Source organism: Python bivittatus, unplaced genomic scaffold, assembly GCF_059951505.1.
Source record: "Python bivittatus isolate LINGU-HERP-01145 unplaced genomic scaffold, Pbiv_v1 ctg000400_np1212, whole genome shotgun sequence".
In the NCBI taxonomy this organism is placed as follows: domain Eukaryota; kingdom Metazoa; phylum Chordata; class Lepidosauria; order Squamata; family Pythonidae; genus Python; species Python bivittatus.
Genome location: NW_028277073.1, coordinates 1,249,438 through 1,276,833, shown reverse-complemented (window position 1 = coordinate 1,276,833; position 27,396 = coordinate 1,249,438). Strand labels below are relative to the sequence as shown.

General features: G+C 39.5%; 1 protein-coding gene across 1 annotated transcript; it reads left to right on the top strand.

Moving 5' to 3' along the window:
- Positions 1-25,904, top strand: WNT8B (Wnt family member 8B). The gene is made up of 6 exons (XM_007426155.3): positions 1-68; positions 15,200-15,233; positions 18,329-18,467; positions 20,241-20,366; positions 23,210-23,352; positions 25,344-25,904. The coding sequence occupies exons 1-6, from the start codon at positions 1-3 to the stop codon at positions 25,902-25,904; spliced, it is 1,071 nt and encodes a 356-aa protein (XP_007426217.2).
- The last annotated feature ends 1,492 nt before the right edge of the window (positions 25,905-27,396 follow it).

Genomic DNA, 27,396 nt, shown 5'->3' with positions numbered 1-27,396 from the left:
ATGTTTCGGATTGGCTGTTATCCAGGCACCTTGTTCCTTGTGTCCCTCTTCCATCTCAGCCACCCTTGGTGAGTAATCAGAGTTTCTTGCTTTACTCTATAGACAGACTGACAGGAAACAATTGTGCAGAATCAAGTGCTTTTGTTCTTTGCTACTACTCATCATCAGCCCTTTATTGAGGTCAATATTTTGATAAATTGGGGAAACTCAAGAAAATTACCTACAATGGTTCTGGAACATGACTTCTCACTTTCAAGATGAACGGTTCACTAGCCTGGACATCTTCTACTGGAAGGTTCCCAAGCTGTAGCACTCACCCATAATCTCTTTTCCAGGTATCACATTACCCAATTTGGACAAAAACTTCAGTGCCACTGATTTTTGTAAGAACCTATTGAGGTCACAGCTTCTTAGACTAATAATTGAATTGTAAGGGAAAGATCACGCATCATAAGAGATACATTTCTGAAATTTCATTGCATTTCTTAATCTCAAAATGTCTGGCTTATTTTTCATAAGTTTCCACTTATCATTCTTAGATTAATGATCTGGATAAACTTGGTCATTCTAGATAAGTGGAGAGTCAATTCATTTGATCTTTTTTGATATTTTCTCCTTAACTTTGTAATATAATATGAAACTGTTAACAAGGAATGAATAAATAAAATGGGGTTTTGAAACATTTTTCTGGAAAGGATGTCCAAAAATAAAGAAACACAATAAAAAATAATAAGCAACATATTACCTTTTATTGGACAATTGTTCACTGGTGTAAGTTCTTATAAATATGTAACACTGAACTTATCATAAGGGAAATAAATTCACTGACAGAAGTCCTTGATTTTCCCTTCCCATTACTTGATATTGTTTGCTACCCTTCCATCCTTCTGAGATTTAACTGTCTCTCCAATGGGAGAGATCTGTTCATTACCGATTCTGTTTGCCATTCTGTCAGTTATTTTGATTAATTGATTGATTATTGCCATCAAGTTGGTGATGGCTGTTAGTAGTTTGTTAAACAGGAGAATAAGTCTATTCCAGTTAGTTACATACTGAACCTTTTTGACAGCTTAATTTAACAGTGATCTCACTACATACTAAATGCAAAGACATGTAAAACAATCTTTTTATTTTTAATAAGGACTCCAGAATTATTATAACAAGAAAAATAAGCCCTGCTATAGTAGTAATTGTAAATTTTAAGCGCAATCCACAATTCCAGAGAATTGCATGTAAGTACAGGAGGATCTACCCTAGCAGGGGTACACAACTTCTATCGGCTTAAGGGTCACCCTAGCAATAGTGACTTCTGTTCTTATTATCTTACATAAGGAGTGCTGTAATTCATTCTGTACAGGGATGTCCTTGAAGAAAACTTGGAAGTTACAGCTGGTGCAAAATGCAGCTGCCCACCAGAAGACCCATGCAGTGGGGAGGGTGGGTCCTGCATTGGCTGCCAGTTGGTTTCTGGTCTAGTTCAAGGTGCTGGTCATTCCTATGAAGTCTTTCGTGGCTCAGGTCTTTCTTTGTAGGATCAGCTCCTCCATGTGGAAGCTGCCTATCTGGTATGGGTGAGCTGAAAAGGCGTGCTGAAGATTCCCTTCCCCACTCGTCCAAGAAGAGTAGAAGGGTGAATTCAGCCCTTTTCCGTGGCTGCTCCAGCTTGCCATCCAAGTCAGGCAGACCCCTCTCTTTTAATCTTTCTGAACTTGGTTAAGATGCTGTTCTTCCAGTAAGCCTTAGATACAGGGAAAGGCAATATATGGGGCCGTTGTCTCTCATGCCAGTTTTTGTGTGGCATAATAAATAATTCATTTGTTATGCATTATTTTTATGGATTGTGTACTTGGAATTTAAATAATTGTGTGCCACCCAGAGTCTTTGATTAGGATCATGTATAAATTTTAATAAATGAATAAATAAATGTTGAGGGCTACACTCTGAAAGGGAGGGAAAGGAGCTTTTTAAGGGGAGAAATTAGGGTCTTTACAAGGCTAAAGACATCCATTTACTCCTTAACTCCTCACTGCCAACAATGCTAAAGAGAGACGACATTCTGGACCTCATCTGATTGTTGGGACCAGGGCCTCCTGTTTTGTACCCCTGAGCTACAGTATCAAAAGGAATCCCTATATAAAACCTTATGTTTGTACCTGCAACTTATGCTTTGGAGCCATAATAAGAAGGCAAACACTAATATTGGAGGAAATGCAGCTGCTGCTGCAATCTTTATTAAACAGTAAAGGATAGTTGAGCTGATCATGTTTTTCTGGTGTGGAAAAATTACAGGGCTATTCCCCAGTCTTTGTTCCTGAGATCCAAATTGGGCTGTTCCTCCAGAACTGTCTCCAAGAGTGTGAAAATTAGTTTCACACTCTTGAAACTAATGCCTTGTGCAACTTCATAAGGCAGTTTAAACTGCAAGCAGATGACATCTCCAGCTGACATTTGACTTGTTGCATTGTTCCACTGGCCAGGCAGTTCCCCCCACTCCAAAGTCCAATTCTTCCAGAATACACAAGCTTGTTGAAAGATCAGATTTGCCTGGTGCCTTACACTCACACCAGCTGGACAATGGTATCCCTGATTAGTGGCCAGATTTTTCAGGAACAGGTTGCAATCTGTGAAGAAAAATGGACTCTGTCTGCCACTCCAAATTGATGAATTTATCCATTTGTGACCCTTAGTTGACTGAGTTTCCATCCTGCTAACAGGACGAGTTTTAGTAGTGCCTCCGTTAGCAGTCCTGTGTGCCTTGTTCATAGTTGATAGTTCCTTCTTTCTGGCCATTTCTATGGAAGAATAAAAGGTTTCTCAGCAGTAGTTTAATGACCTAGCATTTAGTGGTGATGGTGGTGATGGTGTATGTGAGTGTGTATGTGTGTGTGTGTGTGTGAGTGAAGGCTGGCGAATCCAACCAACTAGAGCAATACCATCTGACCTCTCCCATTCATTAGTACTGGGGATCCATCCTGATAAATCTTATTTAGATTAGGGATTAATTCTCCAAACCTTGTTACCTCAACAAAGGCAAATAGAAAACTCACATGGAATGACTCTATTTTGAGTTTTACTGCATGGACTGTGGCTAGGTTGCCACACCAGAAAGGAACTACCATGTAATTTAATTCCTTCCTTATTATGTGGATACCTACCAAATGGAACGTGTTAAAAAAATAAAAAGTCAGATCATGGGTAAACCCAGTCTCTACTCATTCAGTACCCCAATGCTCGTGATAAAGGAGCCCCCCTCCCCACCTACATTTAAACAGCCCCAGCTCTCCTCTCTTTCCCTAGGCGTTGGGCCAAGGCATAGTGTGGGTTCACTGAAGTTGTTACAGTGTTGGCTGTTTCCCTGTTTGGACATCTTTTCTTTTTTATGGTTTGATCGTTGCTTCATTTTTTATGCATTTAATCTGTATGCTGTCCAGGGTTGTTTGAATGGGCAGCCTAAAAAGGTGATTAAAAAGTAAATACAACATATATGACCCAGAACCGATCCATTTCTATCCACTGGAATTTGCAACTCAGTTTGTAGCTTAGCAAGCTTCCTTGATAGATAGATAGATAAATAGATAGATAGATAGATAGATAGATAGATAGATAGATAGATAGATAGCAAAATGTTTAATGCTACAGCCCTCTAAGCACAGTTGAAACTGGAGGGATCCCTTCATGGGAAAGGGATCTTAATTACCCCTTTAGAATGATAATATTGTCTTTTAAAAGAAAATGATTCCATTATTTGGTCAATGTTCCTCTGCAGTTGAAGTTTTATTATTTGTTAACTGATTTGATGTTGTGTGGTTGATGGGTGTAATCTTTCCCCTCGCTTCCCCATTACCCTCTATGAATGCTTCTCAAATAAATTCTTGAGATTATGAACGATATGAAAGAATTTGTGTCCATTTGTGTCAGTGCCAAGGTTAATTCATGACAGAAACCTACTCTTCAACCCTTTACTAAACTTAAGTTTATTCTGGGGAGGGGGGGCACAGAAAAGGAAGAGGAGTTGAATTAGTGTAGCTTAGCTGATAGGAAAACAGTGCACTTCCCTGTGTTCTGAAGGGATGTGAACAGCAAGAAATCAGAAGATACACATCATAGGTTTTCTCCAAAAAAGACGGCCTGCCAAAAGTTGAAGGCTTTTTAGCATTACTTTTCTGTAGTTTTTCCACGTCTTGAAATCTTACATCTTCTTTGTGGATGGTGGTATAATACAACTTTGAAGTAGTTACATCAAAACAGTTATAAAGATATGTTCAACAAAGCTAACACTAGGAAAAGTATCAACAAAATGCAAATGTTATCAGTTTCAGAAATGCATCATTCATCAAGACCTTTATAAAAGAGGTAGACCTTATATGAACTCCTCCAAGCACTTCCCTAACATAATCTTAGGGACTGAATCCCTAAGTCAGAGAATGCATTCTTTGTCATACCAGATCATTAAAGTCATCATAATTTAGAAGGTGAATAAATTAAAATCTTACCAGTAGTCTTAAAGATTAATATGTACTGACATAGATATATATCTATGGAACTGTACCTCATCAAGACAGGGGGACAAATTAATCAGTGGACAAATTTTGTGCTGTTTTTTTTTTTTTTTTAAACATGTTGGTTAGCAAATCAGTGAAATTTCTAGACTTTTGGTAGAGTGGGAAAGAATTAGGCTTTTCTTATTTTTAAAATAGAAATATCTGGTGTAGCTAAATGAAATCAGTAACTCCTGAGAAGCATTTAAAAATCAGATGATAACTATATAGGAATTTATAAAATAGTCTTGGTATAATGTTCTTCAAGCGTAGGATAATTCCGGCAGTGATTCTTGTGATTTTGCCTGTGTTATTGGGATAAATTACATGTACCATTTACACAGCTGCAGTGTTGCTTAAGAAATTAAAGCTTGTCCCTTAAAAAGTGTTTAACATGAATGAGCATCTTAGTCAAATAGTTATCTGGTACTATCAACAAAAAGTACCCCCTGCTCCAAGAATCTGGAATATTCTCCCCCATCATTTCCTAAATCTGAAATATGTGTAAATGAGATTTGTCTAATGCCACTCTCTCAATATAAATTGAAAAGAATAAATATCTCTCACCAAACTGAGAAGCAAAACAAAACAAAACAAAACAAAACAAAACAAAACAAAACAAAACAAAACAAAAATGATTTAAAGGAACATTCAGTGAAAAGCCATAGCTAGCTCCTCAGCATAACTGAGAACAATGGTTAGACTTAATTTGGGACTCACTAAAACATTATTTAATACTATTAAAATATCCTAATGATAATTAAAGTGCATTTTTGCACCAAATAATCAAAAGTTATAGCAATTACCTTGTAGGATCAAGCCAGTGAGGATATAAGGATTTATGTAAATGCTACATTAATTATACAATCATCGAACTCTAACTTTGCAGGGGGCCATGTTGGCCATGGAGTCCAGCTCTGCCCCCCCCCCCCAAGTGCAGGAATTTAAATTAAAGCATCCGAGACAGAGGGGTGTCTAGCCTCCACTTGAACACATCCAGTGAAGGAGTGGCCACTACTTCTCTGGGTAATTGGTTCCTCTGTTGAACTGCTCTTACAGTAAGGCAACTTTAAATCAGAATCTGCTTTATTATACTTTAAATGCAGTCTGGAACAAGACAGCAGGTCCTGACCTCCTTCTATGGGACATTGTTCCAGTAATTTAAAGAATGTTCAGTGATCCTTTCTCAAGACTAAACATACTGAAGGGTTCTCCCATAGGGCTTAGTTTCTAGTCCTCAGATCATCTTCATTATCCTTCCCTGAGACTTTTCCATTTTCTCTGAACCCCTCTTAAAGTAGGATGCCCAGATCTGGATAAAGTACTTGAAGAATGCAATGATTACTTCTCAGAATTTGGAATTACATTTCTGTCGATGAAGCCTAAAACTGCATTTGCCTCTTTGGTAGCCACATCACTCAGCTGGCTCATATTCAGTTTTCAACTGACTACAATTTCCATTCCAAAATGAAGTGTTTAATTTATTTTTTAAATGCCATTACCCAACCTGGTTCCCACACCCCATCCTATATGTCTCTATCTTTTGTTTCTTAAGTGAATCATTTCTGTCAAGTTTCATTCTATTACTTTCATCCCTTTTTCCAACCTATCAAAACTGTTTTTAATTTTATTCCTGACTCTTAGGGTGTTAGCTAGGCCACCAATTTTGTATAACTGCAGTTTTCATGAGCATTCCCTCCAGCTTTTTCATCTAAAACACTAAAGAAAATATTGAAGAGTAGAGGACCTAGGACTGATCATTGTGGCATCTCTTCAATCTTCAGTGAGGAACCACTGATAGCTCTCTTGGGGTACAATTTTTGACCCAGTTTGTATCTACTTAATTGCTATTATCAAGCCTACGCTTAACTAGCTTGCTAATCAACTGTCATGGGGTCCTTTGTCAAATGCTTTGCTGAAATCAGGGTATATAATACTTATATAATTCCCATAGTTTTTAAAAAATGAGATAAAATTAGCCTGGCAAGACTTATTCATGACAATCCATGCATATTTTTGGTAATTGCCACCTGTCTTACAGATCAATTTCTTTATGATCTCCTCTACAATAGGTGAGTATTGAGGTTGGATTAACTGATCTGTTTGCTGCTGGATCTTCCTTTTTTCCCTATTCTGAATATAGGAAAACATTTACTCTCCTCCAGGACTTCACCAGTTGTCCAAGATTTTTCAAAGATAATAGAAATTAAGCCAGACCATCAGCTAGTTCCTGTAGTCCCCTAGGGTACAATTAATCTGTTCCTGATAGTTAAGCTCATTTTTTTAAAAAAGAAATATTCCTTGACAATGATTCTGTCAGTCTCAAGCTTCAATTCTGCCTCTTCATTCAACTTTTACAATTTCATGGTGGAACACATCATTTTTTGTTGGTGAAGACTAATGGGAGCACCATCAGTGTTTTTCCAAGGTTTTTTGTGTGACTCCCCCAATCAATTCCTCAGCTGCTGACAATTTTTGGAAAGTTAAAATTGAAATTAATGGACTAATGGGAGTCAGCAAAAGAAAGCAATGTGATTGCACCAAAAGATTAGAGAAGGCCTAAAAATAAAAAAATACATAAGATGTGGAAAAAGAGCTCATTGTATTTGTAGAGAAAGTATCTGGAAAGCTAAAACCAAGTGCAGATGATCTTAGCAAATGAGTTGTCATCATGATAACTAACTTTCTGTTTGACTATTAGGTAGATGGCTTGCATGTTAGGTGAGTTCACAGTTGGCATGAAAACCATACTCAAAGATTGTTTATCAACAGATCCTTATCAAGGTGGAGTGAACCAGGGATTAGTCTGGGGCCTTGTATTCTTCAGTCATTTTATTAAGGGTTGGAATATTTATCATATATGCAGATGATACAAAATTGCGTGGCATAGCTAACACAAGAATACAGAAACAAAATTTAGAATGATCTTGATAGGGTAGAGAAATGGGTTGAACGTGCTAGAATATGTATTAATAGAATGTAATATATGTCACTTATGAAAAAGAAATCAAATGCAGAGGATGTATAAGGTTTGGGGCAAGTGAAAAGAATCTTGGAGTTATAGTTGATTATACGGTAAACAGGAATCTGGCTTTTGGTGTGGCTCTAAGAACGGCAGATGCCACCCATCTTAGGAGTGTAACTCTGGGCAGCTCACAACTTCCCATCTTATTCTGCCTTTGTCAGACATACTCTTGGGAACAGCATCCATTTCTGGGCAAAATCCTTTGTGAAGATTCAGGCAAGCTGCAACAGGCACAAATAAAAGAGGCAATGCAGATGACCAAAGGACTACAATTTAAAGAGGTGGAAAGAAGTGGATATATTTAGAAAAAAGATGAAAGGCTCTACAAGTGCCTGAAAGGATGTCACACAGAAGTACTGTCTCTCATTCCAAAATGTAGAAAGGGGAATAATATTTTTAAGTTACAGAAAGCAGATTCTGACTAAATATTTAAGGAAAAAAATCCTATTTGAACAATTTGACAGCATTTGCATGTATCAGTTCTGGATTTTTATTAAGGAAACAGCCAGGATACCATGTTAAAATACAATCCACCAGTCCTTGAGCCACCAGAAAAGTAGACCACTATCAAATTTGCTGTCCTGATGGCCAAGCTCTATTTTGCCTCAGTAATGGGGCCAGGAAGTGGGGCAGTCTGTACAGATTTAATGTGGAATAAATTAAGGAAAGTGACTGCTGGATAACGCTGGCTTCATTTTTCTCAAATCAGGAGAAGCAACCACCAGTTGTTCTGTTTAATGTGTGATGGGATGAGATAGGGCAAGTTTGGTGGGTACTTTGAATGGTGGGGTTAGACATCTGTCAAGTGGCGCAACTAATAGGTCCCAGGCCTGGAGGATGGACTGGGCCAAAGAAGAGCATTGGGAGAACTTTCTCTTGTAGGGATGTCCACATATATGGTAACAAAAAGCCAAGATGATGATTGGTGTGATTGAAGCTCTGTCTGTTTTTATGGGCACCGCAGCTTCAAGGAGAGGTTTCACTTGCACTGTTGTGGCTGCCATCCTGATTTTTTGGCCATACCCTGCAGAAACTCCTGCTCTCCCGGTTCCCCCTGTGCTCCTCCTGTATGGCTCTGGCTTTGACCTGTCAGCTGGGCTATGTCTGAACCCAGGCCCAATGCCTTTTTGAAGGGCACTAAATTTGTGTCCAAAAATTGATCAGCTGGGAGTTCATGCAAACACTGGATGATCTGGGGCTGGAGAAAGAATAGAGAGGGCTAAGGAGTGCATTGCAAAATGATGACCATGGGGGGATAGAAGGAGGAAGAGAAGAAGTGGCAAATATTTATTGGGACAGCATCCATGGAAATTGTGGCAAGCCCAGCAAGTTGTGGAAGAAAGTGGGAGGGAGACAGCTTAAAGATTGCATGCGGAAACCAGGAAAGGTACCATGGAAGCTGATGAGAAGTCATGACCAAAAAGGGGGGGGGGGAATAAGAAAAGAGAATAATTCTGGTACATAGACTGTACTGGGTTGCTCCCATAAAGTTTGCCATGGTGTTTTTGTTCATTGGACATTCCACAGGAATTTGAACAGGCAGAGGGGGAAGGAGAGACTCAGCCTGTAAGAACACAAACCACTCAGTGGGTCCCAAACAATGCCTTCCTCCCTTCAGTGTCTGCTTTGGATTCCTGTCCTGGGATCCCAAACACACGGGAAGAGCAGGACTGTTTCCACTGCCTCCCCATGCCCCAAGTAAACCAAGGAAAGTTCTCATGTCTCCTTCTCCTTCTCCTTCTCCTTCTCCTTCTCCTTCTCCTTCTCCTTCTCCTTCTCCTTCTCCTTCTCCTTCTCCTTCTCCTTCTCTTTAGCTTCAGCTGGGTTCCTGCTACCTCCTAAGGCGGCAGGTCTAGATCTGCAGAGGAGCTGGATAGGGGGAAGCTTCCCTCCCCCCCCACTTCCCATGTGGAGACCATGGTGATGTAGAAGTGATGAAAAACTGGCAAATAAATCAGCTTTCTGTGCAGCACAGATCTCTCTCTCTCTCGCTCTCTCTCTCTCTCTCTCTCTGTCTCTGTCTCTGTCTCTCTCTGGAACAATAGTTTTAGTACCACCTTATCAGCTACACTATTAACAAAGCATACTGAACTACATCTAGGGCAAAAATTATGTCAGGAGGTGAGAAATACTAGTTGAAAACAGCAACAACTGAAGGCAACTTTACGCTGTGTTAGCTGTGGGCAGGAATGAGATGAAGACACAGGCTGGAAGACATGTTATATCAGAACAATTTCTGGGGCATGGTCATGGGGTCATGAGGATGACTCCTAAGTGTGTAGGCAGAGGCATCATATGATATACACAGAGTAAATTTCATTTCTGATACAGTTATCCATTAATACAGCCACACTTCCTAGTCTTAAGGACCAATGCCGAACCATTTGGTAAACATTTCATTTATTCTTAGGCATGCTTTACTTCCATCAAATTCTTACCATATTCCTGAACATTCAACATATTCATGCAAATTATTTCATAAAATCCAACCTATTCATTTAATGATATGCTTTTTTGAAATCATCTAACATATCTATAAATATTTTTTTCTTGCTTTCATACATTTCGGAATGACCTGCTGAAGAACGAACATCCGGGCCACACCTCCCTGATTGTCTGCTGCATTCCTCAAATTTTACTCGTCCACTTTTTCATTCAAAATTCTGCCAAACACCATCCCAGGTGACCTAATAAACTAATCCCCCTGCAGTCTTTGCATTCAGTCTTCACTCCATCTGTTAAAGAAGGAGAACAGTGAGAGCATTCTTCCAATAATCAGACCCAGATGGAGTCTTCACGTGCTTGTTAAACAAGTTGGTCAGCCACAGTGGCAGCCGCAGGGGAGCTGCAAGGGGTGGGGGGTGTCAGTGCAATGCAGGCAGTGTTGTAGTGGAAGCCCTGCCTCTCTTCTACATGCATCATGCATGTGCTCCAAAGGGTGGGGTAAGTTGCCCCCATGACACTGCTTTCATCATTTTGAGCCTATGAATGCCGTTGGACAGTCAATTCCTGAGCAAAGCCTTCCATATGCTAACATTTCTCTGCTTATACCATATCAACCAGTGTTTCTCACCCTCAGCAACTTCAAGATATGTGGACTTCAGCTCCCAGAATTCCCCAGCCATCATTCATTCTTCCCATTACAGTATAATTCTCTGCATTTCTGTGGCACTTTGTAATTTTATTTTTAGTTGCCTCTTAGGATCGTAAACCATCTATTTATTGTATATCAATACTGTATTACTCTGAGATCAACATTTTAAAATATTTACATCTACAAAGTTTAGACTGTTTTCCTGGGACAATTATTCCAAGATCTTTAAAAAAAATTCACACACCAAGTAATTCTCCATACAGAATTTTCCATAGATAAATTAAAACTGAGAAATACAGAAAATATATGCAACTTACTCCAAATAACTGATAATTAATATATTGTACTATTGTACAGTCTCTTCCAACTCTATGGTTCCGCGAAAAGTTCCATGAGAAATCTTTGACAGGTGAGGAAATTACTGTAGTGCATTTGAGAACCACTGTGGTGCCATGGTGAAGGCGCTGGCCTAGAAAGCAGGAGGCTCTGAGTTCTAGTCTTGCCTTAGGCATGAAAGCCAGCTGGATGACTTTAGGTCAGTTACTCTCTCTCAGCCCAGCCCACCTTACAGGGTTGTTGTTGTGGGGAAAATAGGAGGCAGGAGAATTAGATATGTTTGCTGCATTGATATATATATATATATATATATATATATATATATATATATATATAAATAAATAAAAAGGTGGGATAAAAATATCATCATCATCATTTGTGATAACCATGTCCAAAGAATTAGAATGCCAAATCTTAATCCAATAAAAAAGAAGGAAATCCATCTTTGCCCCAAACTTGCTCCATATCAAAAGCCTTTTGAGGGTTCATTGACATCACTACTGCCAATTCTATTTTTTCTTGAATACCTAAAATATTAAACAGTAATCTAATATTAGGCAAGGCTTGTCACCCTTTTATGAAATCAGACTGTATAGCATGGATAATCAAAGGTAATATTATCTGTAATCTACCTGTATCACTGTCAAAAATTCAGGGGATAGCTTGCACAACAAGAAGATATGTCTTATGCCATTCAATAGGACAGGGATCAGAACTGGAAGTTTTCCTACTTTCACGAATTTAATAGTATCTGTTATCTTCTGAAGTGATAAAGGTGTAGTCATGTCTTATCTCTGAGCAGTATTATTTAAAAATGATTTATTCCTCAGTAGCCATTTGTTCAATATTATAAAATTGATTATGAAAATTAAAAACAATCTGATTTATTAGATCAGAAGCATTACACCCTTTGCCCTGAGCATCCCCAATAAGAGAGTGATATTGCTATGTTATTGCTGGCTCAGTCGAGAGGCCAATACTTGGGCTCACTCCCAACATATTTGCTTTGCTTCAACGACTGTTTAGTACCTAGAGGGAATTGTCCCAATTGAGCTGTCATAAAAAATTATATAGTTCCAGTGTCTTGCATATGTATTCAAAAGTTCCTTAACTTTATTTTCCAGATTTTCTATTTTAGATTTTGTAATTCTCCATTAAGCATTCATTTATGAGAACAAAGTACATTTCAGCGCAACCGAAGAGGTTATAGTCATTAGTGTATCTCATATGATTTCTATCTCTAGAATCCTAGCGTTTAGGCCAACAAGACCAGCCCCTGGCTCAGGGCATCCCAATTACAGCATCTCTTACATCTCTTACCTTCACTTAAATGTTCAGTGAAGAGAAGCCCCCACCTCTGTGAGGAACTGGTTCCACTGCTGCATGACGTTTATGGTCAGAAGGTTTTCTCTAAAATTCATTTACGTCTCTTAAATTCAAAGCTGCAATACTCGAGGGACCATGGCTGTCCACAGATGGGCTCATCCGTTGGCCTCTGCCCATCCAGCTTTGGCTAATTGAGGCTTTCATAAAGCCCTTTTGAGTTCAAGGGGGAAGAGTTGACTCAGCCACCAGCCCTAGTCATCCCATGCCTCATGCAGCACTCTTTGCTGACGGGAAGAACAGCACCGGTCAGGCCAGTCTGCTGCCAGGACAGCCTGAAGTATGTACACCTCTTCTATACTAGCTAGGATCTCTGGGCTAGCAATGCTAAGTTGCAGTTATTTTCTAGATGTTGCAGCTCAGATCGCTTCTACGAAGCAGTTTTCTTTTCTTTTTCTTTTAGATGTTTATTAATATTTACGACGTTGTTTTATATTTTATGTTGCATCTTCTTTCTTCTACATGGTCTCAGTATTTAATAATAGTAGACATCTGTGATAGTAATGCTATTTTAGTCATTTTTTACCATTTATAGATTGAGAAAGGTACTGGTTGTAAATTTTACAGGAAGGCCTCTATTCACTTAGGGATTCAACGAAATGCACAGTTTTATTAAAGTGGCCAAAAATTCTTCATGTCACTGTATAGGCTTGTTCCTTGTGTATGAATGTGATTTCTTTGGTCCTGGAGATGTAAATGTTTGAAGTACAGAACTATTCCCTGGTGATATTTCTGTGAATCACAAGCCCTTCCATCTGGCTTTTCTCAATTTCCTGGTCAAACACTGTTGTTGTTGTTGTTGAAAAAGACAGAATCAAAATAGTAGTTGAATTGCTGTGGCGTTTCTGTATTAGGCATTATGTCTTTTTCATTGAAGAGCGGGTATCCTGATTTTTTTCCCTTTTTGTTTTATTTGAACATATCAGAAGAGATCCTTCCTGCTATTCTTGCCATCTTCTATTTATTGTATTTAATTTTCTTGACACTTTGTCTACATTTTGGCCTGGATGTGATTGTGGGGGGGAAAGATTATTTCTATACTGTATGTCATTTTAGAAGTTTAGAGGAATGAACTGTGAGAAAATCTGAAGTATCTCCACATGGAACATTCCTGATGCTGAGTGGGACATTCGGGTGTCTCCATTTGATTACAACAAAGATGAAAGTTCTTAAAGAAAATATGAAAATAAGGGGAAGACCTGTTGCAACAACTTTCTAGATGACAGTAAAATCTTTGTGAAAAGTGAAAAGCAGGAGGTGTCTGAATATGTTTATGTTGAATGTTTTCTTGGTAATTGTCAGGAGTTATTTGTTTCTAGTTCTTCAGTTATAAAGGAATATGTGTTTGATTATTGTTTGACTAATTATGGTTTTCTTAATGAGAAACGGATATTTCTTTTAGCATGTTAGAAAGGCAAAGTTTTATTGTATGGGCTAAAACTCTATTCTGATTTAAAACGGATGGCTTTGGGAACAGACGGTATAATCCGTGACTTTAAAAAGTATATTTATTTTGCTTAATTGTCAATTGTTTTATGTGTAAGTACATCCGGCCACGCTGGAGTGGGTGGCAGTACTCAGCAAGCAGAAAGGGAAGACTGTCTGAAGCAGGGGTGTCCACAGGGTTGGTAAAAAAAAAAAGAAGTCAAGATGGCATTGTGGTGGTGTGATTGTAGCTTTGCCTGCTTTTAATGTGCATCACATATAAAAAAACAGACTGAGCTTCAATCACCCCATCATGGCACCATCTTGACTTTTTGACTATATTCCTATAGAACCCCCCTGATCTGGAGATTCTGATTTGTGGATTACCACCAGGATTACCATCAGCCAGATTGTAGTATAATAGGCTCAGATATGAATGAAATGTTGTTCCTACCTACAGAAGCAATCAATCGAGACCTCTTTACTTAACCATAATTTTTAATTTCATCCAAACTCTGATACTATGCTAGCTGGTTTGGCAGCAAGCCAGGTTATTAAACAACAGTTTGAAAGTTGTTCAATATTTGGGCTAGGACTAAAGTTGATGATTAGTTTCATCAATTAAAAAAAAGCCAAGTAACTTTATATTAGAAGAAACAGTTCTAATGAATTGCCACGAAGAATGTAAGCAAAACCCTTGTTAGATCAGTTTATTAAACTGAGACATAATAATCTAGGCCAGGCCATAGGAGAGTAGTAATAATGCATAAGAAAATATGAAAGTTTGACTCAGAGAAAAATAAAGAGTTGGGATTTCTATTATGTTCTTGGGCTTTATTTCAGTGCTGTGGTTCAGTTTCAAAGATTTCTATCTCTATACAGAGAGCTTTAAATTTTATACCACCTTTGAAGAACGATGATTTCTTCAGCTGTAAACATACCATAATTCACAATCTCATTTTTAAAATGCGTAACTGAATGTCATTCAAACAGAATAATTCATGAAGAAATTATTCTCTTGCAGTTTCATATAGTAATTCTATAATTCTCATTCCAAAGGGTTATTAATTCCTGAAGTAGAGTCAGCAAGTCAGCTTTCTGTCAGTTCTTTTTGCAAATCTAAGCTGTTTTTCTTAACTAACTAACTAACTAACTAACTAACTAACTAACCAGACATTCATTTCTCAATATTTGATCAGGCTCTGGACCAGGATAGAGAGATTAGTCCCTATGAGCCTTAGCTAATGGGAAGCAATTGTCATGTGTGATCAGGTGCAGGAGAGAGATCTCTGCAGGTTGGCCAAGTGGGGTGAAGGGGGGATGAGCTGCAACAGTGCAGAGGAATTCCAGACATTCCCTTTGCTGCTCTCCATTGATGAAGCCTTTTCTCCCTTCCAGGTCAGTGAATAATTTCCTGATGACTGGTCCCAAGGTAAGTGCATTCACTTTGATCTCCATTTCTAATTCCAAGAAGCATAGATCATCTGGACCGTTTGTTTCCTTCTTCCCAGATTTGATAAAGGTCAGGACTGTGGTTTGATATTTGTGAGCCAAACTTGATTTGCAAAAAGCAAGGAAACTTTTCCCACTTGTTTAATTCTTGCTCTAAAGAAGAGAACTGTGTTCAATTATTTAATTTAATTAAATTGTGGACAGGTCTCTGCCATTAATCTTTTAATGTCAGCAGGAAAATTGGCTTGTAAACAGTAATACTGAGATTTACTCTCAACTGACACTAATTACACCCCCCCTTCCCCAGAATCTGGCTGCAGTTTACCAAGATGTTAACTTCTTTATAGTTTTCATCAAATTCTAAGCATCAGCCGCATGATTTACAAAGCATTTTCTACAGGCAGTATCAAGTGTTCATACTAATTTCCAAACTGAAAAAAAAGGCTTACTTGAGCAGGAATAGGCCAAACTATGGACAATGGACAGACATAATTACTTATTTATTTAACTAATTACTTATTTATTTAACTAATGTCAAGGTTGCCCAACTTCTGAACAACTCTGGGCAGCTTACAATTAAAAAAGAAAACAGTACAGTACTGTATATATAAAAAGAAAAGCCCAGCTGATGTGTAAACTACACACTACCAAAACCTTAGGGACTCCACAACCACCTTATTCCTAAGACCTGGAGGAACAACCAAGCTGAATGTCTTCAGGGTTATTAACAGTTACTGTTAACAGTTAACAGTTACAGAAGTGTAAGGTTTAAAAGGAAACTATGCTCCCAACATCTAGCAAATGCAGGGTTAGTTCCTGAAGATAACAGTTCTTATATCAGTTCAGCTACCGTTGTGTATACATATCCTTCTGAAGCCACAGCATAGGGATCTATCGTGTTTCCGATCTGACTGGGGACAGGCTGAAGCACAAACACTGCCGCCTGTGAGTATGTGGCTTGCTGTGACTGCTCTTCTCTTTTGCCTTACTTATTCCATCTGTCACCTCACCTAGTCTTGACCATTGGTGGTGGGGTTGGAACTGGTTTTATTAGCGAGAGCTGGAACACTGGGAACACACACACCCTGCCACAATTTAGGAGACAGGAAGCTAATTACCACGCTCTAGAGACAGTCCAGAGAATGTCTATGCCCAAATTGAGTCTTCATCCTCAGGCTACTCAACATCTACAAAAACAATGACATTCTTGGTAAAACTGTTCCTGTGAAAGATACCCCTTGCCACAATAATTAATGTTCCAGATAATTCAATATAAATTACTGTGATTAATCTACATGGGGCCAGTCCTGAAAATAGCCCTGAATTTGTTCAAAATCAGTTGTTACTGTAGGTTGCTGGTGGGAGCCCAATATTTCAACTATATTATACTTACTGACTGAATTACACTGGGCTGCCAGATTGTTTTCAGTCTCATTTGAAGGCCCTTTAAATCCCTAAATGGCCAAGAGATCTCCTTCACTGATAAGCTCCTCATAATATGCTTTGGGTGGTATCTGCACCCCATTTCGGATCTCCGGCTTCATAAAGCCCCAGGTTCCAGCTTCTTCCTTGACTGCATCTACCTGGTAGCAGTTTTGCCAGGAAACTCCACAGAGCCAACACTCTGTTGTTAAGGAGAGTGCAAAATATCAGTAAGATATTTGGTTAAAAATTGATAGCTTTTGAATATATTTTGGCCAGTTGTGTTATTTTTATGAATGCATTCCTGTTAATTTTCTTAGAGCCCATCACCCATACGAGCTACTCCGTGTTTCCTGAGTGCAGGAAGAAAGGGGGTCATCCTCTTCCCACTCCCAGCCCATTGCAAATGCACCCCACACCCGTGTTTTCCAGCTTTATTCTAAACTGCTGTTTTCTGACGAAAGTCCTCCAGAGCGGCTGGCCTCCAGGCCTTCATCCACTCTAGTAACAGCCCCAGCTCCGATTGGCTGCAGTGCCTGGCACCCCTCTTCCCTGTGCAGTGGTTGGTCAATGTCCTGTGCAGCCATTTTGTCCTAGGCTGCCAGGCTGCTGGATTCTCTGTGGGTTAGCAGCTGCCATTTTAAAAAATAATATTGAAATTGATCCAATAATGGCCCATTAAGTCAATGAATTATCCTCAGCCCTAGAAGCTCATGCTCCATTCAATCCTTCTATCTCCAGGGGATGCCCTTCCTGTTTCTGCCCGGGCTGGGTGAGGCTTGCTCCCTTGTTTCCCCAATCCCTGTCCACAGTACTACGAAGCTTCCCCTCCCTTTATTATTTTTTTTAACAGGTTGCAAGGTAAGGTTGTGACTATTCTGTTTCTGTGAAACTGAACTACCAGTATTTTTCTGCAAAGTTTCCTTCACTTACATTGTAATGAAACAACAATCTATTCCCCATTGCTTTGATCTTTGCAGCATCTGAGCTACAATGGTACCGTAACAGCAGAGCTGGGGGGGGGGGGGAGTAGAAAGGATCTGCATTAGATAATGTGGTAAAGGTGGGGTGAATGCATCCACATGTGAAAACATCTGGGACAGCAAAGGAAAGACATGAGCGCAGCCCCATTGCCAAGCCACTATAATATAGGCTGAAATTTCTGAAGCTGGTTTAAAAAACAGAGGGCCAAGCAGCTTAGGTTGTAGTCTGGAATTGCCCTTAGAGTGATTGACTGTATATTGACAGTTGTTTTGATGTTTGATATTGTTGACTGTGCCTCTCTGAGTTCCTTTTTTGGAAAATAAGCACAAACTAGGTTTTTAAAAGATTAAATTAATACATTAATAAAGCAGTATAGTATAAGCCAGATAGGAACCCTAGAAAGGGGTATGGTATAGACCACAACTATGTTTCAACCTCGATTGATGATGCAAGAAGAATCCAGGTGGGCAAATCTGAGGAAGATCAACACCTTTCAGCTAGTCCATCCTACTGATAACAGCCATTTTTGCAGGTTCTTGATACAAATTTGAGTTCATACCAGCAAAGGATAAATGCCTAAAATTGTTTTGGAAAAATAGGAATGTTGATGACTTTTACCTTGTCTGTTGATGAAGCTCCTTGTCTGTTTTGACCATCTTCCCCTTGCAGGCATACCTCATCTACTCCAGCAGTGTTGCAGCTGGTGCACAGAGCGGTATTGAGGAATGCAAGTTCCAGTTTGCTTGGGATCGTTGGAACTGTCCAGAGAGAGCTTTGCAACTCTCTAGCCATGGAGGCCTTCGCAGTGGTAAGAAAAATGATAGGGGAGACTTTGTTTCCATTAGCCACGAGCCAATTATGTTGCAATTATGTGATAAGCATGGTATTTCTATGCTGGAGCCTGATGAATAAGAGTTCCTTAAGGGAATAAGATGTTGCCTGCTAGTTCTTTGGTACTGTTATTTCCAGCAAGTTTTTGTTTGTTTTAAATTGCAGGTAATCCTACCCTGAGAAGATATTTCTATGGTCCATAGCCATAATCAAGTACTCTGCAATTTGTCCACTAGTTAAAGAACAGGAAACATAAGGCAGAAACAAGTGGACAATTTTCAGATTGGAGAGAAGCTTAGAGTGGGGCCCTTCAGGGAATGGGATCAGTTTTTTTCACATTTATTTATGAGCAGTCTGGGAATAAGGGAAAACAAGGGAGGTTGCTGATGGTAGCAAACTGTTCTGGGTAGGAAAATCAAAATAGGATTTCCAAGAGCTTCAAAAGCTCCTATCCAAACAGGGTGACTTGGCCTCAAAATGGCAAATACAGTTCAGTGTAAGTAAGCGAAGCACGTTGAGCTGGTAGACTTAGCAGGTAACAGGACAGAGGTATACACAGTCATGCATCATATGGTCAGACAGACATTTTTATTCCTTTCGCACAATATTAAACTGGGGTAACTCCATTAAAAGTACATATTGGGCTGATAAAAGGAAGTACTTGTTCTTTTTTACACAAATGTCACCTTGTGGAATTCGCTGCCAGTAAATGTGTTGCTGGTCACTGGGAGTTTTCAAAGTAACTGGACAAAATCACAGGCTATGGATGACTACTAGATATGATGGCTATGTGTTCCCTCCTTAGCTGCTAGGATACAGCAGTGGAAGAATGCAGTCACTCCCCAGTCCATGCCTGTGAGCTTCCTGGATACATTTGATTGGCCACTGTATGACACAAACTGATGGACTTGATGGGCCTACAGCCTAGGTCCTTACACAACTAGGGTGAGGGAATCATGGGAAAAAAGGGAGCATCAGCAAATTAACTCAAGAGAACATTGTAGTCCAAAAGTCTACTAAACAGGACATTTAACCTGTTTTGGGTAATGTGGCAATTAAAACGGCATTCATATATGTTCCTCCATTCTCACTTCCACCCTGGTGAAGGTAATAAGCAAATGTTACATTCTGCATAATGTGTCTGCCACTCCAGAGGGCTTGAGGGTAAAGCCTGTTGAGAACTTCCTTGTCCTCTCCTAGCAGCTTTCCTTCAGCTGTTGCCACTTGTCAGGGAAAGGGCCAGCCAGCATTGTCTTCTGACCTAAAGCTTTCATGCTTTCTTTTAACTAACTGGGAAAAGTAATCATATAGCTGTATGGGGCACTTAATTTGGCCACTGATAATTTAGGAATGGCGAGCTCATATTTCTTCTTTCAAGACAAAATTGTGTATGATAAGACAAAATGTCAAAAATATGCAACATTTTTTCTTCAGTGGCTTTTTACTGAGAAGCATGAAAGCAGTTTGTGTGCATTAATGGGAGTTAGTTCTTTTTAAAAATTATTATAAATAACTATTAATATGCTGGTTCCCTCACAGTTTAATAAATAATTTAACACTTAGTATATTTCATTGAAAATTACTAACTTTCCTCTCTGTGAGATGAATCCTGGAGTGGACTTGGATCCAGGACTTGGATCCTGGAAAACAAAATCATTTGGTGACTTACAAAGCTCAAAAATAATAGAATCTGCTATTTTGTCCTAACTTGCAGTTTCTTTAGCTATTTTGTTGTGCCATTGTTTCGCAGCTAACCGAGAAACAGCTTTTGTCCATGCAATCAGCTCAGCTGGAGTCATGTACACATTGACACGGAACTGCAGCCTTGGGGACTTTGACAATTGTGGATGCGATGATTCTCGCAATGGACAGTTTGGTAAGAAGTAACCTCAGCAGCACATTTCCTCTCTGTTTAGGGCCTTTCTCCATTGGCATCTTACCATACTAAACCTCTTCATTCTGCCTGTCCCTGTGACATTGTCTTCATCTGATCCTCAGCTCATGTGTGAGTCAGTCTTAAGTTATGGTTAGTTGAACGAGTGTTGAAGCTGATACCAGCCAGCAGCAGTTGAGCTCCTTTGTCTGAGAGGTAAGAAGATGACCTGTCCCAGAAGAATTGCATTGCTCCAGAAGGTGTAGGTTCATGGCAGGCAGGCAGGCAGGGAGATCCTTGAATGAATGTATTCAGAATTTCTGAAAAGAACAAAGGTCTTTGAACATCAAATCTACATGGGAACTAATCCTAGTAAGCATGCTTTGTAAAGGTTTCAGTGCCTTTGTGATATGCCCTAACCCTAATTGTTGGAAAACTTATATTTTCCAAGATTACATATTATAGGGAATAATTTAATATGTACTCCTGCAATGATTATTTTTAATGTAAGACAACTAAAGTTCACCAGTTAGAATCTATCTGAAACATCCAGCATTGCTTGACCTAGAAAGTAGAAAAAGATGTTGGCATCATCTGTACATGAATAATCAAATGGTTGGAAATTTCTGAAACAGATAAAACTTATAAAATGTATTCATTTTAAGAATCAATAATAAGCAAACAGCTCATAAAACAAATTGTGTAGATTTCTTTCTATCGTACTAATAATAATTTGAATTCTATAGGTGCGAATTAGAGTTAGTTTTGAATGTAAAACATGTCTTTCTAAAAATAGAGGAAAGAGAATAGTGATGTATTTTAACCACTGATTACACATTCAAAAGCCTAGTGTTATTTAAAAGAATATGTGTGGGCAAAATGCCTCCTGTTTGAATGGTCCTAGTTAGAACCTTTCTGTGATCAGGAACCCTGAAAGCACAAGGAGGTTCATATTGGGGTAAGGATGCTAACCCTGCAGTGCATCTTAATCCATCCCCCCAGACCTTTCTGTTCAGTGAAGTAAAACTGGAGTAAAATTAATTAAAGCTGCTACTCTCAATATAGCCTAAGATTTACATTCTAAATGACCCTAGAGTTAATCTGTAGTTGATAGGCATACTGTCAATAATTTCTTCTTTAACTTTTAAAACTGCAAATGATAGAATCTACAGGTGGCATTTTAAAAATTTACCAGATCCTAAACCTGAGTTATTTTTATTCCAATAAAACCTCTTTATTGAAAGCCAGCTCTTTTCCCGCACTTCCAGTAGAGTAATCTCTTTTATGTTTCCAGCTTCTTCATGAACTGGAAGGCTGGTAGCAATTATTAGTGACATCACCAATTTGCTTCTAGGGCCGAGTCCTTCAGAAACAGCCATCCTAGATGTGGAGGGAGCTTGTTAATAAAGAGAAAAATATGAAGCAAGCAGACAGAAGCAGGCACTAAATAGCTTTGAAGAAATCTCCAGAAGTAAACTCTAGGAACCTTATGAGTTGGCACAACCACCTTAGTCCAAAGCTCGTTAGAACTGACCCTTAATTGCAAATAAAGAGAGGAGGGCTTTGCAGAATGCAGTTGGTATGACTCTTCCAAAAGAGCAATGTGCACATGACCTGATGTAACCTTGCTTGGTAGTTTATAGTTAATTATATGAATATTAGTTAAATACAGGTGATATCTATATCTATCCAGTTGTCTTATCCAAGCCTTTTTTTTCCTTTCTGGGCTAATGCCCAATAATCATCATTCTTTTTTATGAAATAAAGTTGCACCTTTCTTCTCCTACCTGATGGTTTGATAACTTAGGATATTTCCCCAGTGTAGGGCAATAAAGGTGATCAGATTGTTGACCAGATCTGGAGATATTATTAAAACAGGACCCTGTTTTTCCCATTGATTGGCATGGAAAAAGCACAAATGGCTGCATCATTTTTCAACAAAATGGGTTGAAATATGCAGAGGAGGAGGAGGAGGAAGAGACCAAATGGGCCAAATTTCACTGAAAAACATTTTGGAGTACCTTTCTTGATTTTCATGCAGAATTAAACGGACAGTTCTGGGGTAAAATTTCAGACACTGAGAAATGACAAATGAGCAGGGAGGCATAAATAGTGAAATTCAATACTTGGTAGACAGGAATAGTGAGGAAGGAAATGATAAAAAGACACTGTGTTAATGCTTCTCCTTGATGAGAAATGAGAAGAAAAATCAAGGGAAACACTCTTTTATAAAAGGGTAGGAAACTGAAGATCTGATAATTCCAGACAATTTTTTTAAATCTCTGGAATAATACCATTAGTCTGGCTATAATGAGAATCTGTTCTGGCTAAAACAAGTTAATACAATTGTTTTGTGGATTTATCCCATTAAAATTAAAATCTTCTGTCTCCCAAGAAAGCTTAATTTCAGCATTGCATTGCATTTTTTTTAGTTGTTTAGACTAGAGCATCTGGCTAAGAAGAAAAAGGAAGCGAACTGGAATGGAGAAGCTTGAGTGCTATGAAAGGGGCTGCCACCTCGTTGCTGGACACAACTAACACCTAAAATAATATCCCACAGTTTGGAAGAAAAGGGGTGGCCTCTTTGCCAGGATAATTCCCCTCCCTCCTGGGGCATTTTGCTAAATGGAAGATGAAGGCTACTCCTGTTCCTAGCAGGTCTTTAGAAGCAGTAATTCAGGATAAACCACAACTGGGAATGGATGGGGTTTGGGTCCCAGAAGGATGAAAATGTGTTCTGAGTCTCCTTGCCTTGAACTCTGGGCTTCATCCAAATCGGATGTAGTTCTTAGCACACCCATTGGTGGATTCCATCTAACGGTCTGGTGACATATTTGTCTCCTCAGGAGGCCAAGGATGGCTGTGGGGAGGCTGCAGTGACAATGTGGGCTTTGGGGAAGCCATTTCCAAGCAATTTGTGGATGCCCTTGAAACAGGGCAGGATGCCAGAGCAGCAATGAATCTGCATAACAATGAAGCTGGCAGAAAGGTAATCCCATTTCCATATACTGCAAGGGAAAAAGTCAGGAAAAGCAAGGTGGTGTCAGAGTCTTCAGATGTTTATTATGTGTGAGTTTTTAATGAAGCATTTAGCAGCTGAAATCAACATCAAGTTCTGTGTTAGTGGGGAATTTCAGTTACTAGAATCAAGCACATGGCTAAAGAGATGGAATTGCTCTACTGCTGTCCATCTTACATTAAGCAGAAGAGAGATGGCTATTTGGATTCAAGCAGTGGTAAGAACCTCCCTGCCCAAAGCGGTGATGGCTTGAAAATACTTTTCTCCTCAAACATACACAGGAATACTCATTTCTCTTTCTCCTCCCTACGGCTCCCTGTTTCTCTCTCTCTCCTTGCCACAGGGCTGATCCTGTCATTAAGTACCAGGAAATGGTTCTCCTTCCAACCTCTTATTTGATTGTGCTTACAACACACAGTGCTCCAGAGCCGCTTGCTTCCTTGCCCATCTACCTGCATGCATTGTTGTCTGGGGGTCCTGTGAGTGATGGCTGTGGTGTCTCTTACACAAGCAGCTTCCTTGGCCAGCTCATGCTATGCCATTCTCAGGGCACTTAACCTGGTGACATTGGGCGGGTTGCTGCCTGGCTAGCCAGTTACAGCAGTTGCCCTGTGCTTTGGGAAGGGTGCTGGAGGAAGGAGTGGCAGTGGTGGGCCCTCTTGACCTCTTGTTTCTCCCTACTCCACCCATCAATGACAGCCCCAGTGGTATGTGCAGGTGCTGCTGATATGACAGCAGCTAGCTCCCCTCCTGCTTTACCCCCTGCTCAGTTAATGCTCAAATCTGTTTGTCTGATCAGTGATGTTGGGAAGTGGAGGTCAAGCCAACGGAGCTTCTTAAAGTATTGTGTTTGAATAGCTAGTATAGGATGCCATTGCAAGAAGAGAAGATTCTGCCAGGTCTTTCATTTAGTGGGAAGTATTTGGGTTCTCCCAGAGTTCTGGGGAACCTCAGGTCAGATCCTGTCATCTTTCTTTTTCACTACAGGCTTGCTTTATGCAAAACAAAAACAAAAACTTATGATGATGGCTACCCCGTTTCCATGTGACAAATGCCCATCTTTTTGCCCATCTTACTATCAATGTATGTTTTATAAATATCTTCAAATATGTGAGAAATGGGCATTAAAGTAGAGAATATAAAATAGAAGTTCAGAAATAATCAGGTTTTTAAAAAATAAAATAAAATGAAACATAAAATTGTCCAGCAAAATATACTTCTTAATCACACAGCTTGTAGATGGGAGCCCATAGCATGGAAGGACTGAATCCTGATTCCATTCAGAAGGAAAGAAGACTTCACTAACAAAAAAAAATTAGATATGGCTGATGGACCACATGTAGATCTCAAGCCGTTATTTGTTATTTACAGTATTATTGGAATGGCTAGCCAATTTCAGGATGACTCTGGTCCCTATTTCGCTAGCCTTAATTTCTCCATGGTCATGATTTATACTACATTCATCATGCAGTTTTCATACTACACACCACCAGTCAGCTGTAAACCACAGGAAAGGTCCAAAAAGTCTGAGCGATTCATCGTAATTTGCTTTTGGACGTGGAATAATTGTATTCAATGCATATAGCAAAATGCCATTTGCAGTAACTGTATTCTTTACTACCACTTCCTACCACCAAACTGGTTTTTTTCTAGAGTTACCCCTGACAGGAAAGATTAAATAAATACTGAGGCTAATCCAAATGATAGCTTTGAGAACTAATCACAGCATGCTAGCCCTTCATAATTTTAACCTGGAAAAAGAAAATAAGTTGTTGGATAAGACTGTACATAATTCTGAAAAAGCTTTCTGGAAACAATTCCAAAGCATTTCCTTTTAGCTAGATATTAAGACAGATTTTAGGTAAGGTCTCAATTGGTTCTGTGCGTTGAGCCGAAACAGGACATTCTTGTTCCTTAGTTTTGTTGCATGACCTCTACTCTGTTGTTGCCTTAACCTCTAGGCTGTGAAAGGGACAATGAAGAGGACCTGCAAATGTCATGGGGTTTCAGGCAGCTGTACCACCCAGACCTGCTGGCTGCAACTCCCTGAGTTTCGGGAAGTGGGGACATACCTGAAGGAGAAGTACCATAAAGGACTGAAAGTGGACATACTGAAAGGGGCTGCCAACAGTGCTGCAAGTCGAGGGGCCATAATAGAAACCTTCAGTTCCATCTCCAAAAAGGAGCTTGTCCACTTGGAAGACTCTCCTGACTACTGCTTGGAGAACAAGACTTTGGGTCTTTTGGGAACTGAGGGCCGGGAGTGCCTGAAGAGAGGCAAGGCCCTGAGTAAGTGGGAGAAACGGAGCTGCCAGCGGTTGTGTGGGGACTGTGGGTTGGCTGTGGAGGAACAGCGAGCAGAAATGGTGTCAAGCTGCAACTGCAAATTCCACTGGTGTTGCGCAGTTCGTTGTGAGCAGTGCCGCAAACGTGTTACCAAGTATCACTGTGTCCGCAAGGAGAAGGGAGAGCAGCATGGGGGCAATGTGCCCCCACGCAAGCTGAGGAGGAAGCAGCCTTAGTGCCTGCGACAATCATTTGCTCTTTCATAACATCTCATATTTTTACTTACTTCTACTTTATTTTCCATATATAGATCTATCTATGAAAAGGAAGCCTTCACCTGTCTAGTCTTTAACCCCACTTTGGAGAACCCTCTTGGAAGACGCTTGCAGATGTTCCAGTAAAGATGAACATAGCCCTAAGCTGATAGGCTGTTAATGGAATGAATTGGGCCTCAAAGCCCAAAGTGAGGATCTGAAAGGATTCTGCCTCAGATTCTGTTGGGAGTGAATTCGACATTCTACTCCTACCAGACTCCGTGGCAGCTTGAAGGCAAGTATCAGATGAAGACCACAAGCGTTGACTTTCCCTGATTAAAATATGCAAACTGACTGAACAAAAATAAAACAAACCAACTCACCTTGTCTGAAAAGAAAGTACACTCCTAAAAGTTGTCTGGATCAGCTAGATTAAAATATATATATATTTTACCATATCGAAGAATGAAAGCAGGGTATTTTGAATTGTTGGCAAAGATTCTTGAGCAGTTATGTTTACAGCTACATAAACTAGAGAAAGATGCTTTTAAAGGCTTTCTATGTTATCAAAAATATGAAATTTCCATCTATTGCAGGTTTGTTGACCAAGTCTGAAAAGGCCAAGGTGCAAGGTAGTGATTCCCAACTACAGCTCTTGTTTACAGAAAGAGGGAATCCAGCTATGTATTCTGGTTTAACCTCTCAAAAACAGCCTGTTTTGATGTGCTTCCTATTGGACTTGAATGTCACATGTCATGCTTAAAATCAGGAACATTCTCAGATTTGCAGAACCAAATCTGACAAGAGATTTCACTTTAAAATAGTTTCCCCTCTTCCATAGACCTTTGTTTTGGCATCTCCCTTACCCCTATTATTGAGTGAGCAAATTAAGGCTAGAGTGAATTAAATAATTTTTGTTCAGGATACCTAACTGTATTAAGAGACTCCTTAGGAGAGGAAGTGTTGCTGAACTATGAAATTATCCTTGAGGATTAGCATTTATAAATACAGTAATATGACTAGCATATTATAGGAGGGAAGGGGAAGCAGAAAGCTGCCAGAATGGAATATAATTTTAAGGAAAATTTGCTATATTTTTTTAGAAGAAAAAATATTTGTGAGAGGACACACACAAAATCTACTCAGTGCCTTTCCATGTGATGGGTTGAAATTTGTCACACATTTGTTGCTCATTTGATGCTTCCAGAAGTTACTGAATTTAAGAAGACAGACTACAGTGTCTTCTATTTGTAATACTTCCTTCCTTCCTTCCTTCCTTCCTTCCTTCCTTCCTTCCTTCCTTCCTTCCTTCCTTCCTTCCTTCCTTCCTTCCTTCCTCCCTCCCTCCCTGCCTCCCTCCCTCCCTCCTTCCTTCCTTCCTTCCTTCCTTCCTTCCTTCCTTCCTTCCTTCCTTCCTTCCTTCCTTCCTTCCTTCCTTCCTTCCCTTTACAGAGAATATCTGTGAAAGAGGAAC